At 39.4% G+C, this 15278-nt stretch overlaps 1 protein-coding gene across 6 annotated transcripts in view; it reads left to right on the top strand.

Moving 5' to 3' along the window:
- The first annotated feature begins 1977 nt into the window (after positions 1–1977).
- Positions 1978–15278, top strand: part of TMEM161B (transmembrane protein 161B) — a 42631-nt gene continuing 29330 nt past the window's right edge. Inside the window, exons 1-3 of one of the 6 annotated variants that reach the window (XM_041461703.1) lie at positions 1978–2874; positions 10362–10465; positions 14913–14993. In XM_041461703.1, coding sequence (XP_041317637.1) covers positions 2872–2874; positions 10362–10465; positions 14913–14993 — 188 coding nt within the window. In that variant the 5' untranslated portion in view covers positions 1978–2871. Of the gene's footprint in view, positions 2875–8845; positions 8903–10361; positions 10466–14912; positions 14994–15278 lie in introns of those variants that run through there. The other 5 variants (XM_041461700.1, XM_041461701.1, XM_041461702.1 and 2 more) reach the window with 5 other exon arrangements.

Genomic DNA, 15278 nt, shown 5'->3' with positions numbered 1-15278 from the left:
GGTATCTGTTAGAGAACCCCCTGTTACTATTCAAAAAGGAATTTGTATTGTTCAACTTGTTCTTTTTGTGAGTAATGTTCCAATTGCAGTGAATCGGAGTTGTGGTACAGGAGGTCTTGGATCTACAGGATTACCTCAACTATTTAGGACTCAAAAAGTGACAGATCAATGCCTGGAAAAGAAATACATTATTACAGCCATGGGACATATCCAGAGACCACAATAATAGCATGTTTGATTAACATGGGAGCAGATGTAACTATAACTTCACAACTTTTTTGGCCTCAGTCATAGCCTCTCACTCAAGCAGGTTTTGGAATCATGGGGCTGAGTGGCTCTACTACAGGTGGTCTGTCTGCCATTGTTATTAATGTAAAAAATGCTGATGGCCTACAAGCTAACATCAGGCCTTATGTTGCCAATGCCCCATGTAACTTATTTAGATAAGGGGCTGCAAATGGGAGAAATATAGTCATGACCAGCTACCATCCAAACCAGAGTATGCTAGCCCACATGGTGACACCTAACAAGGTTTCTATATCCAGCACACAACAAATCAGGTTACTCAAGAACTGTTACTCCTTTGTCACCCTTTTTCTCTCAATGCCCTTGCGCCCCATGTTGGGTGCCATCTCTCTTGGTTTGAAAGACAGGTGTCCGCTATGGAAGGCAGGAGCCTTCCTTGCAATGGAGAATGCAAACCCTCTCCCTCTGAATTATTATGATTTTGAATTAAGGAGCCCTCAGGCAAAGATATGAGGATAGGAAAAACAGTTCCTTACTAGTATGTATAACAAGGCAAACAAAACAACAACGACTACGGCATTAACAATAACAGAACCAGAGCCCAGTGACAGGGCCTGTCTCGGCCGTGGCGCTTTCCCCTTGGTGCAGTTCCGGGCACAGCCGGCAGGGGCGCTGGCGGCTCCCGCTGGGCAGGGCAGGTGCGGTGATTCCCCCGGGGCTGCAGGGGGCGCTGTGCGAGCTCAGGGAGCACGCTGCAATGGCGGCTTGGCCCAGACGGGAAGGGATGGAAGAGAGGCTGTGCTTCACAAAACACGTTTGTGTTAAGAATTAGCTACAATACACTACTGTTAAGTAACCAGATGCTTAACTAAAATATTTGATACTCTGTGTTAGAGTGAAAAGCTCTTTTTTTAATCACAGATAAAGCAAAGCCAAAGGAAAGGCATGCTTTCGAATTATGACACGGTGCATGTTTTTGAGATATCTAACTACCCCCAGAGGAATTATGCTAACACTGCAGCTAGTTTCAGGTTCAGTATCTTTCACTGGAAGTTGGACCTTCTGAAATCCATTGTAAGGTAGAACTCACAAATGGGGATTTTCTTTTTTTTGTTTTTGAGAGTGTAATTGTCTTGATGTGGTAGGCTGACCCTAGTTTTGTGTCCATCTCTGGGGTCCTCAGCACAAGAAAGGTATGGACCCCCTGGAGTGAGTCCAGATGAGATCTGCAAAGGCAATCACAGAACTGGAGCACCTGTGCAAAGGAGACAGGGTGAGAAAGTTTGCAATCCTCAGTCTAGAGAAGAGAAAGCTCCTGGGAGACCTAGAGCCCCTTTACCTAAAGATGGCATTATAAGAGCAAGAATGAATGTTTACACAGGCAGATACTAACAGGACCAGGACAAGCAGTTTTAATGTAAAAGTGGAGAGATTTAGATTAGATGTTAAGGACAGGTTCCTTACTGTGAGGGTGGTGAGGCACTGACACAGGTTGCCCAGGGAAACTGGATGGATGCTCTATCCCTGGAAGGCCAGGTTGGACAGGGCTCTAAGCAACCTGCTGTGATGAAAGGTGTCCCTGACATGGTACAGGCTTGGAGTGAGATTATCCATACAGCTCTTTCCAACTCAAACCATCCTGTGATTCTATAAATTGCCCTCCTGGGATTCTCAGGAGGCAGATAAAGCTCGACAAAATACAAACAGACGTTAACTGTTTTCTACAGAAATACAATTTGTCTATTCAAGCAGAATGCTCCTATTTGTTTCCAGCTCACACATAAGGGACCACAGCGACGCATTTAAAACCGCACAATTTGCGACGAAACTGTTGAGCAACGCGACTATTTCCCAGTGCTCCTTTGGGACAGACTATCCAGCTGTCTCACTTTCGGACAGATCCAGGTTGTGGCTATTCTGCAAGGAGGACAACTGCTTCCCTCGTGCCAAGCGACTCTTCCTCGGAGAGCCGCCCTGGGTACCACTAACCGCGGCCACGACCGAGCAGGCACCCAACCACCCTTCCGCCCTCAGTCCGCACCGCTGCGCATGCGCAGCGTCCGCATGGGAGAGGGCGCTGTGACCTCGGCGCATGCGCACGCTCCGCTTCCTCCCATTCCTCCGCCGGGCTCCGTTCTCGCTGCCGCCGTGTCGGACACCTCCCCGCTTCCCCCGCTTCTCTGCCGGAGGTTCCGGCGGTGCCGTGCCTCACGCGGGGGTCGGGAGCTGGGGAGACTCCGCGCTCGGGGCGACCTCCCTCATCACGTGGTTGGGGTCGCGGCGGAGTCCTGCCCGGGACGGCTGGCCCCGCGACGCCTGACGGGGCTATCGCCAAGGGGCCCGCGGGACGTGCGCCACGGCAGGCGCCTCTACCTTCTTCGCTTGTCGCTAGCCGGCGGGGGTAGAGCGGTGAGGCCGCGGTTGTCCGTCGCGCGCCGTCTCAGCGATCCGGGGCCCCGCCCGCGCAGGCGGCTGGTCGGACAGCCCTGAAGGGCCTTGTTCGCCGCGAGATCCCGGCGTGACCTCGGGGTGCGCTGGTCTGGAGTGGCGAGCGGGCGGATTTATGTGCCGGGAGTGGGGCCGAGCTGGACGGCAGCGGCGGCTGGCGGGGCCGACGCGGGCATCATGGTGAGCGGGGTGGCCGGGTCCGCTCGCCTGCCTTGGATCGGGACTAAGCTGTTGCAGGCCCCGGTTCCTGGCTGTTGGGACAGCTCGGGGGTTTGGGCGCGTCGCGGGGCGGGCGGTAGGGAGGCAGCGGAGTGACACCATCGAGCTCTGTAATTGGCGTTCGTGAGCGGAACACCGCGGTTTCGGCTGCCTTCCGCGATCTAACACCGGCACGGTTCTACTGCCCACTGGTTGTTTCCCTGTCTGCTGCTTTTCCACTGGGAAGTAGAGTGAGCCACTGCACTTAGTGCTCTGTAACGGGGTTAGGATGTCTCTTAATAAATGCACAAGATTCTTCTGCCTCTCTATAACTACCTGACAGTAGGTTGTAGTGGGGTGGGGACTGGTGTCTCTTCTACTGTGCGTGCAGTGAGATGCAGGGAAATGGCCTCAAGCCAAAACATTGGAAATACAAATTAGATATCAGAAAAGAGAAAGTTCACTGTTTGGGTAGTCAGGCATTGACATAAGTTGCCCAGCGAGGTGGTGGAGTCACGATCTCTGGAAGTGTTTTAGAAACGTTTGGACCTGGTGCTTGGTGATGTGTTTTAGAGGTTCAGGGATTACAGTGGCAGTGCTGGGCTGACATTTGGTCTGGATGATCGTAAGTTCTTTTCCAGCATTGATTCTATGAGTATAACTGTCTCGTCGGGTCTCCTTAAATCCTCTGTAAACGGTGCGTGTATGTGATCTTGGATATATCCAGAAAGCTTTGCCAGATGCTTTGTTATTCATTGCCACAAGTTCACTCTTGGTGCTCTGGGTCATGTCGCAGCTGCCACGTGTGCTGTGGCACCATGTGAGTGTTGTAGGATCACAGAACAGTTGGGGCTGGAGAGGATCTCATGAAAAAAGTCCCACCTCAAACTGATTTTCATAGCAAGTATTTCAGCACAACTACAATTTATTAGGCTAAAGGTAGTGCACAGTAAATGACCTTGTAACATGATAGAGCAAAGTTTGGTGTAATTCCTACTAACCATGTAGCCTTGTTGGATATATGTTGCTTCAATAGAGCAGGCTAAGTATTTAATGAATATTAAATTATATAAAGATATATCTCTGTAGATATATGCTGAATTTTATATTTAGGTCTTAGCATTTAAAACACTGGAATTTATTTGATTAGCTGTGAGTGTACTTATATTTGAGATACAAGGAACAGGGTCTGCAGGTATAAAAACGTATTTTGTACGCGCCATTAATATATTTCTCTTCCATATGACTATATGAATGTGTCAATAATGTCATTATAGCTATGGCACCATTGTTTGTTCATTGATCTAAGTCTTAAGAAATGCACTTTACAAGTATATTTTTGATAAAATATACCTGTTAACTGTTCTCATACTTAGAAGTTTAGTCATGTTGTTCCACTAAAGTAGTTTTTATAGTGTAAATTCTTGCATATTAAAGGAATTGTATTTTTTTCTCATTAAGTCTTTTCCTTTTTTCTTCTTTTTTTTTTTTTTTTTTTTTTTCTTTCTTTCTGTAGGGGTTAGAATGCTTATTCAAAAGGCCTTGAGATACTCCTCTCATTTGTAGGAGTCCGTGGGAGCTGTGGTCTGGTATGGGAAGCTACATTTGGAAAATTGCAAACCAAAAAGTTGTTCCTTTCAGTGTAGATCCTTATTTAAACTAATTGAGTGCTTGCTTGTGTTGCCTAATTGAAAGATCAGGTCCAGTTTTTTTACTGTGTGCTGGCAGCATGGGCAAATAAACTTCGTGTGTGATTCCATGACATAAGCAAAGGCAAAAGATGGTAGTCTACTTCTACACTGTTTGGAAGCTGTATTTTCCAGTTCCAGAGCAACAGGAGACTGAAACATTGATCAGTTTCTTTTGCACCAAGAGGCTTAGAAATCAGGTTATAAACGTCAACACCTGCCAGGCTGGGACTGTCAGAACTCTTGTGTGCAGTTGCAATGCCAGTTATGCCATGACTTTAAGCTCTGCACAAGTGTCTCAATACTTTGTAAGACCATGGTGTTTTAGACTGTTCAGTAGAGGTACTAAAGTCTTCTCACTTTTTGTACTTGAAATGATTCCTATAATGGCAGAACTTGTTCTTTAAAAAGCAAATCTTGCAGAGAGTGGGAACTTCTGTAGTTCCTACGTGTCTTATTTGTGGAAATACTGGGCAAACTAAATTTTGAAAATCTTGGAAAAGTAATAATGGAGTATTAACCTTCTTTTTCCTGTGTAATATATAAGTTATCTGAACTAGTTTTATTTATAATTTAATAATATATTATATATATATTGGTGTTCACTGCAAGAGGTAGTCTGTATTGCCTCTTCAGTAATAATGAGAAATTTGCATTTTTATAAATGCCCTTGTTCCATCCATGTTCTGTAGCAATAACATGATTTGCCTAATGACCACTAGTTCTGTAATCTTTGTACTTAGAGAGCCTTAATGGTAAATGAAGCAAGACTGTCAGGTAAAATGCTGTTCACTGACTAAAGTTGTTTGGTTTCAAGCAAATCACCTTGTTTCAAAGGGAGTCCACATCTGAGTCCTTCCACACAGCAGTCTATGGCTCTTCTTTGACTCTGTGGAAAGACGCTGGTCAAGAGAGAAGTAACCTTTGGGTATGAAAGACTCTGTGAGGGTGAGCAGTTAGGTGATATTATTGAAACACCTTGTATATTCTTCATGCCACTTTAAGCATCCTTTTTATAAACAATGTAGGTATGTGAAAATTCTAATTCAGGGAATCCTTGATCGTGAGAATAGAAAAATAAAAATCTGATTTTTAAAAAGAGTCCTCTTGGTGTAGATTTCCAAAATTAGCTGTATGAATATCAGTTGTCTACAAACCATAGAATTTGAACTGCCTGAGATTGACGATTATCATAATGACTATAGGTATTCTGTGAAAGTAGTCTTTTTCACAGGAAGCATTCACTTTAAGATGTTGCACAGCAAGCTCACTTTTCTTTGGCCATCTTATGTAATATTTTCTACTGTTTAGGAAACAGTTGTGAATTGCCTTTATGTTTCAGGACAACACTATTTTGCTTTTGCAAGCTGGAGCTTTAGCATGGACATAAACATAAGGAGAAAAATTTGCATATGAAGAAAAATTTATATCAGGAGAAGTCTGATCTACAGCAAAAGCAATAATGTGTCAGCTATTAAATGGTATTTCAAAGTGGATTTATCTTCCAGACTTCACAAATACCATTGCACTTTTAAAATTGCCAAAGATAGGAGTATTTTTTATTCTCTTAAAAATCTTGGTGACCACTACTGTTACAATACCTTTTCAGTTTCTTACTTGAAAAATCAACAGCCATGTTAGTGTGTTTGTGTGCTATCACTGAAAGATATTGTTATGCACTGTATTAACACCTGTAGGATACTCAAGTACAGTTGTGTTAAAATCTTGTTTTTACAAGACTTTCCACTTCAGAAAGTAAGCAGTGGGCATTAAATTTCTGAAGGTGAAGTTTTGAATGGGATTTTACTAACTTGTTTTTCAGTTGTGCAGTTGTATCCCTACTGCAGTCATGCTGCATACAGCAGTTGGCTTCAGCTCAAGGCTCTCATCTTGTAATGGAGGAGATGGTTACTGTATGAGAACAAATAGTTTCAAATTCCTGTGTAAAGCTGGGTATTTGAATTATTTGTAATAGGTAGATAGGTGGTAAAGGGAAGAAAAAACGGAAACCTGTACCCTTTTACTACAGGTAAGGAGGAATAACCTTGGGCAAGGTCAAAATAAGGAGACTGGAGTGGTGTCTTTGCATAATACAATCAACCTTATCTATCTTTGTACTTCATGTTCTATAAATAATTAATGATGAAAAGAAAAATATTCTTTAGGTAGAAGTACTTTTAAAAATTTGTTGGTTTTTTTTTTGTTACTGTGAGATAGCTGTTGGTGTTTTGTAAGTATACTTACTGTGCAGATAAGAGTATTGTAACTTTATCTTAACTGCTTATTCTTAGTTTTTGTCCTTCTATTAATCAGCAACTGTCTCCAGGTATGTACTATAAAAGACAGTGAAAAGCAAAGTCCAGGTTATACTTCAACCTTACACTTTTGCATTTTTGGCCTGCCATTTCTTTCCTACCAATTTGAAGAAATCATCAAGCTTCACTTTAGTGTAACTGCTGAAACTATTCTTGTGGACCACTTAATTTGTTCTCTGCTATGTTTTATTTAAAGCTTTTATGTAAAGTATGTTATGTTACTCAAACAAAGGTAGGAATGCCATGGTTGCTGGAGGATCAGGAAGTGAACACAGTCCTCAAGACTTCTGAGACACCTCTCATCAAAGATCTTCCTCTGCAGCAGAAAGACAGCCAGACTGCAGTTTATTAGACTGTGTTGTTGCTGCATGGCTGTACCATTTCAGTCTTTTTGATCAGGAGGTTGCTTGCCAGTTTGTGTTTTGCAGAAAAACTGACTTACATAGTCAGCTTTGGTCCCCATGCTTCCCAGTATTAGAGAGACTGACCGAAATGTCTTTGATCAGCAGAATACAGACCTTTCTCTCTAGTGTCTTGAACTTGGTTTCAAGTTTCAAGCTGCAAAGCTGAAGCATGATAAGGACATGGATGTATGTGGAATCAGTGTTGAAGGCCTTATGAAATAGTTTCAGTTCCACAGACTGCAGAAACTTTATTTAATCTGTGCAGAAATTCCTCATCTCTTAACAGTGAGTAGTGTTTCTCTTAGTTTTGAGTCAACCCAATCACTGATTGTGTGCTTATTACTCCAATACAGATCGGTGGTAGCTTCCAGGGTTTTTTTACCAGAGGTCCTCAAAACCCCTTGTGGTGTCAGCTTTGCCATGGAGCATCTTCATCAAACACATATCACTCTATTTCTCATACTCTAGATTTTCAAAGTTACAGATTTCTGAGTAAGATCTGAATCCGGTGTCTTCTAATTTAGAGTGTGCAAATAGAGGATGTAAGGTATTGGTGGAAACCAGCAACTAATCTTCATTTATGGTTCTGAAATTAGTTGTTTTGAATTTAAATTGACATGAGTGTAAAGTGAAGAATCAGAAGTGTGGGGGAGACTGGATCTAGACAGATCCTGAATTGAACCCTGTATTTGGGGATGGAGGGAAAATGTGTTCTAGTGGTATAATATGGGGTAGTTTGGGGTGTTGTAGATTTTTCTGGAGTGTGTTAGTAAACCTACAAGTAGAGTGTAAACACATCCAGGCAAAAAGAGTTGTGCACACAGCATGCTATTTTGACTCACTGTGTCATCTAATGTGTTCCTGTGACTAGTGTTCTTGGTAGATTGCAGAAGATTAATGCAGTGAATTTTTAAAAAACTTCTTGTGGCAGCTTTTCTCTATCAGTATATTGCTTGTGATTGATTACTAACCTTCAGGAATCGAGAAAAATGCCCACATATGGCATGTATGTGTATATATCGATGTATATACATTTTTAAATTGCTTAAAGTTTAGAAAAATACCAGAGGGATATTAGGATATTTCCTCCACAAAGTCAAAATTAAATTTAGAGGTGTCATTGTGGGTTCAGGTTGGTTGTTTTTTTTTTTTTTTTTCAGGTGGCTTAAAACTTGCTAGATTATTTTTATTTATACACTGAAAGGTTTGTAGGTACTTCTATTTTTATCAAATACATCAGTAACTTTATTGGAATGAGCATTATAAGTTTCTGCTGAAAGGAGTATATAGGGTGCAGAAAGACATTCAGTGGCGGAGAGAAATTGTTCCTCCTGGGTTCTGTTACAATGTGCAGCCTTTTTTGAGTAAGGAAATTCGTTTCTATTAGTAAACTTTTAAGTAATTGTAAATATTTTAGCTCAAGTAGTGGACCTGCTGCCCTGTATAAAAATAATTGCCTTAATTTGCATCTTTTTCCCTTCTCTTGTCTTAAGGCAATTTCTTTCCCTTACAGATAGGAAGCTCTAGGAGTAAATGAAGAGACATACTGGCATCTGATTAGGCTGTGCTTCTAATAAATACATTATTCTAGAGAAATATTAATGTAAGTTCACCCTGAGAGAGTGAATTCTGAGAATAATGATTTAGTAGAGAGGCTATATGAGGGGACAGTGATTTCTTTCTTACATTGGGTGGAAGTGGTTATAGGGCTTAGTGTGAGATCGTCAGAAGAAACATTTGATTTTAAAATTGTTTATTTTGTACCCAAAGAGTGTATACTTCCTTAGCAATTTAGTAATGTAAGTATAGCATATATATTATGCATTCAGGTGGTAACACTTTTTTGTTAGGAATGCACTTCCCTTACCTAGGGAGCTGGTGGAATTGGTTTGAGTAATCTGTATGCAGAACTATGCATAATCCTTAATAAAGCTTGAGTGTTCAAATACATTCAGCTCCTGATATCAGTGAAATTGAACATAAACAAATGTGAGGTTTTACTTTTTGAGATACCTCAAGGAGCTGATGGCACCAAAATGTAGAAGCAGTAGAAATTCCAAGGAGGAAGAAGGTGAAGAGGCTCTTGAGCACCAAAGAAACTTGATGGTATCTGATGCCCCCTCAAAAGGTGTTACTTCAAAGTATAAAAAGTACTACCTCCTTTTATTTATACATGGCACTTTTTTTATGAGACATGGTAACATATTGAAAGTGTTTATAAATATTTAAAGGATAATTTGTGCTGTCTCTATCTCCCTCAGTCATGTTTAATTATGGATAATAATGTATATCCAAAAACATTTCATCTGCCTATGTTTTTAATAAAAGCAGTATCTGCACAATTTGTGTTTTACTAAAGGAGAAAGCATTGAAGGAAGAAAAGAGAGCATGCATCCTTAGTGCATTGTTTAGGATAAAAGATTATACTGCTGGTAGGGAGGGGAAGGTTGATGTAGAGTTTTAGGTTTAACAACTCATTGTGTAGCAGGTGTTGATAGAAGGGATTTGGCTTACGTGACCGTGGGACTCTCTTGAGGTGCAAGGACTGCTAAGATGGAACAGTATCCACCCGACCCAGTGGGATGAGAGCATCTTTGCCAGTAGTGTGGCCAAACTGGTATTTAGACTAGGATTTAGAGAGGAAAGAGGTGATGGACTGAGGTGGTAAAGTAAGGATGAGGATGATGTGGAGAGGAGTCCTTGAAAATGACTAATCAGAGAAACAGAAACCCACACATATGGGTAAACAAAGAGAAAATGTCTGTACATACATAATGAGGCCAGTATTATGAGGGGGAGGATCTTAGACCTCTTTAGAGAGATTAGCTGTGGTGACCTGAGAACGAATGCCTTTTCCCTTTGATGAAGTTTGTAAGTGATTGTAGCAAGTTTCAGAGATTTTTTTTCAACTGCTTCAGTATTCTGCCCCCTCATTCCTCCCATTCCTCCCCAGTGTATCATGCCTGTTATACGGACTGTTACTAAATTATCTTTTTTTTTAAAGATACTTAACCACTTTTTTAAAACACATACTGACTTGTTATTAACTTACTTCTCTACAGGGTGTGATAAGTGTACAGTTGGTGGTTACCATGGTAATGGCTAGTGTCTTACAGAAGATCATACCTCACTATTCTCTTGCTCGTTGGCTTCTCTGTAGTGGCAGGTAAGATAAGTGTAAATATGGTAATGCAATTATGCACCAGAGTAGTAACAGTAAAACATACTGATTTTGTTTGGATTTTTAAGTAATTGACTTTTATTGAATTTATTACCATAGCATTGTTACACCTGATTTGTGGGCTCAAGGCAAAATGACAGTATTGCTGTAAAAGAAGATACTTGTTTGTTGCTATCAATTGTATCAGTCATAAAGTTAATTTTGTTCACCTCTTACATTAAAGGTACAAGGTGCATTCTTGATTATTAAAAAGCTAAATTCAGTACAATATACTGAAGAATAAAGGATTTCCTTTTCCTCTGCACTGTGTTGTTGATAATCTACCTCCTGATTAGCCTTATGTATGAAGAGTGCTTAGTTATTTATTAAAAATTCTTTTTTAATACATCAAAGAACAGTATTAGTATAAATTTCAGTACACTACTTCCTTGTAACAGTAGATCAAACAGACATAATGAGTTGCAAGCAGAGCATTCCCTATGTGGCTGTATCCATAATAATAATGAAAAACAGCAGCTGTTTTGAATATAAATCACCATGTTAAATATTAAAAGGAGTCATAGGTAGTGTTTTTTCATTTGGTAAGATGAACACTTTGTATGATTAGCAGATAGTGTTCAGTCTTTTGTAACTGTTAAAATTTCAAGAATATCAAATCCTTACTGCCTACTTTCTGAAGGGGTATCCTTGAATAATAATGTACTCCATAGGAGTATTAACAAGTCTTCGCATTGACTTTTTTCTCTGCATCTCATAATTAGCCACTCGTTCCTTTTTAATATTCCAGATTTCATCACCCATCAAGTTGCTAATGAGAAGTGACTGTAAATGTTCTTTAGTTGTGTGTTAGATATAACAGAAATCAATAATTGTCAGGTGGATAACACAAACAGGAATCATACTCTTACGTGTTGTGTGAAATTTCACTGTTAGCCATATTGGCAGGGTGTTAATCACCTTTCTTGTGCTCTAAAAAGAACACGACACTAATCAATATGAAACTGCCTACCATGTATTTTTAAGGTGTGAGAGGTTACTGTGAGAGTCTTTTTTATCAGCAATTATCCAAATTGCATACTGTACCTTTTATGTCTAAGATTGATATAAATTTTTCTCTGAAAATTTAAATATCTAATTGCTCTTGCAAAATAATTTGTCAGTATTATGCCCATGTTCTTCACTCTTGTGAAGTTTTCAATTACTGTATCCTTGTTTTAAGGCAGTGCCAGTGATAGGGAGAAGTTTGCTATTTAAATATTTTTTCAAATCCATTTCTCCATTTATCTTTGCACACCTGCAGATTGATAAATACTTCAAGCAGGATTTCAGCACTTGTGCTTAGGTAATTCTGCTCTTACTGAAGTCAGTGGGAATTTTATTATTGCCTTCCATGTTGGTAGCCTTTTGCTTTTCAGTTTTCTTTTATGTATCTGGTAGCTATTTTAGTGCATTGTAATTTCAGGCACTCTGAATAATTCCCTGAATACAGGAATTGTATAAAGAGTCAGAAATAATCCTGTGTTCTAGAAATAAGTCAGAAGATTCACTGCAACAAGAATCTGAATTTTAATGGTAGAAAGAAAAACAGTTATTTTTTTAGTTAACCTGATAAACTGTCTTTTATCTTTGACCCATTTCTCCATAGTGCTGTCTTTTTGCCAGTGATATTTGATAGACCTGTGTGGGTGGGGTGGTAGAGGGTTTTATACGTGTAAGTGTGCAGGTACAGGCACATTCCTAAAGCAGTCCAGCAGTCTAAGGAAAAATTACCACCTGCTCCTCCTTACCTTTGTTAGTAAACTTCAACTAGTATTTGTCTCCAACAGTGGTTTTTAAGTGTCTTTGTTTGAATATCCTGCTTCCAAAGGATTGGCAGGCAATATGGATCTAAAGTGTTCCTTGCTAATTGGGAGGGAGGATAAACATGTTATCAGACAAGACAGAAATATTAAGTGACTAGTTAGTTCAAAAACGGCTGTTTGTGTTTATGGGAAGTTTGTTAAAAGGAAACAAAGACTTCTCAAAATCTGAAAGAATTGTTAGGATAGACAGACTTAAGGTAGTTACTTGTTAATGGAATAAATAGCTATCATTGAATCTTGAAGAGCAATTTACATAAATTTGTTAAGAAATACAAACTTTTTCAATCAGTGCTATTTTCAGAGCTTGAATGCAACTAAATAGATTTATTGAAATATCTGGCAGCCTAAATATCTGCATAGGCCTTGCATAATTTTTAACTAATAAAACATTCTCTACCAAAGCATTGCTTTTAAGTCACTCAGCTATTTCAGCTACTATGTTTTCAGGCCATGCCAGGATACAGGAGAAAATGGATTTTTTGTTGTAGATTCGTTAATGACCTTTATTCAAATCAACTAGGGCATGTCTGTGTGTCTGCTGCTATTCAGACTGACTTGGATATGTCCAAGCCACAAGGTAATCAGTTGTGGGATTTCAGTTTTAAGCATAGGTAAGCTAAAACAGATATAAACTACTTTTTATTATCTCTATCTCTATGAAAATGTTTGTTCAAGTCTTTTGGTTTTGAGATTTTAAATGCAAGATGTGCAGAGTTTATCAACTGAAAAATACTAAAACTCTTTATCCTATTACTTGTAATTAGATATCACTTGCAGTGTCGTTATGTAGTATAATTAGGAGCAAATTGTATAATTTGTATAATATATATATTATATATATAATTGGTAAAATTTGTGGTTTGATTTATGTTAGCATGCTACACTGAACAAGAATTTTGTCCGTTCTGCTGCATTAGGTACCATTTCTCTGTCTGTGTAGGAAAGATTTTGAAAAGTTTCTTTACCGCCCAGGTGACTTTCATCATTAGTATCCCAAGTGCAGATCAGAGTGATGTGGTAAATGACAAACCAGGACAATACATCTCTGCTTTTTCACAGTTGCTTTGGGTCGTGCAAAGGATAGAAGTTTACTTATCCAGAGTAGTTTGACTTCTTGGACGAAAAGCTTGTTTCTCTGGTTTATTTGTGTCTCAGTCTTGAAGTCTCTTTTGCAGCAAAGTTTGCAAATCACAGATCCGTCAACTGTAGTACACATAATAAAAATAAATTAATGAAGTAACTTTCACTCTTACTTATACAAAATTCAATTCCTTTTTTCCCCATCCAAAACTGTGTTCATTGCAAAATTTGTAGTATTTGTCGTTTTCAGTTTTGGAACCGGTGGTGAATTCCTTCAACGGAAATCTGCAGTGTGCAATGGTGTGATGTTCTGTTGGCTGATATTAGTGTTCTTTTCTCTTGAAGAGTTCCCAAGATGAAGGAGGCCTTTCTGAAACAGAGCTGGGAATCAAGTGTTATTAAATGGCTTGAGATTGTTTGAGTTTTGATGTCTTCCAAATTTGCCTTTGCTAACTTTTTGAAATTGATCTGACATCATCTCTAATTCACCAGCATGGATTTGAATGGTCCTACTTGGTGAAATTTTCTTTATGTGAGGTGGTGGTGGATTCCTTTGTCATGTGTTGACCCATGTCACCATGGGTGACAGTGGCCTTCTGCTTCCACACACATTTCTTATGCCTGTCCTTTTTAGTACTTGGTCTCCTTTACCACAGCATTTCAGAGTGGAGATCACAGTGACATGTGGAGATCATAGTGACTTCCCACATCTGGACAGAATATGGAAAAGGCTTGTTTCAGCTACTAAGGTTTTTTGCCATACTTAGAAATTTAGGTAAAATATACCATCTTAGACACTTAACCATCTCTGTTTGTCCTCTTCAAAATTTCCATACCATTTCTTGCCTTTTAAATGAATGAGCAGTGAATGCTGCATTGATCTGTGAAAGTGGAAAGACTTGTAGGTCAACTATGTGTAAATTAGTGATTTTTTTTTAATAGCACTTTTTCTAGTAGAAGTTGAAGATATCACTGAGAAGGTGTTTAAGGAAAGGAATGTTGATGTTATGATTTGCTCTGCTTAAGAGAAAACATTGGTAATGATTATTAGATAATAGATATTTCAGATTCTGGAAAATTACTGGGTTAGGCAGGGATATCATATACTTTATTAAGTTGTTTACAATATGGTTCTAATGAGTAATTGTAGGGGTATAATTATTCTAGTGAACTTTCCCACCTTGTATGACTGTGTTTGCTCTGTTTGATGATATCTTTAAAAGTTGGTGTTTAGAGAACTGAAGGGCTTTCATGTGAATGGCAGAGTGGCAAAGCTTTATAATTATGTATAAATGCCTCATTTGCTGTAGAGAACTGAACTCTAGTTGTTGTTCAGGCAGGGTTGGTACTGACACACAAAGGTGTCTTGCTTAGGAGTGACAAATTACAGGTATCTTAGTAAGTATATAAATCTGTGTTGTTATGCAGTTAGCCATTCTCTAAATTGCTAATAATGGTATTATTTTACTTGAGATTTTCTTTTTCTTTAGCTTACGGTGGTATCAACATCCCACTGAAGAAGAACTGCGGATTCTTGCAGGGAAGCAAAGAGGGAAAAGTAAAAAAGATAGGTAAATACTTGTTTTAAGCTTGTCTTCCCCCTGCCTTTTGGGTTTTTTTCAGCATGATATGGTTCATGTAATAACTTTGCCAGCCTACTTTTGTCTTAGCATGAGTTAGAAGCTGCTAGTTGCATATGACTGCCCTTCTTGCATTAATTGTCACAGTTCTTTATCAAAACATGTTTTTTCAGTTTAACAGAGTTGGACATTCCCAAATGATGCAGAACTGGTTAATTTCCATCCGTAAAACGGACTGTGAAATGCTGATTAATGGCAAGTTTTTTAGTGAATGTA

Source organism: Pyrgilauda ruficollis, unplaced genomic scaffold, assembly GCF_017590135.1.
Source record: "Pyrgilauda ruficollis isolate IOZ18807 unplaced genomic scaffold, ASM1759013v1 scaffold152, whole genome shotgun sequence".
Classification (NCBI taxonomy): domain Eukaryota; kingdom Metazoa; phylum Chordata; class Aves; order Passeriformes; family Passeridae; genus Pyrgilauda; species Pyrgilauda ruficollis.
Note: the sequence above shows the minus strand (reverse complement) of the source record. Positions and strands in the feature narration are given on the sequence as shown.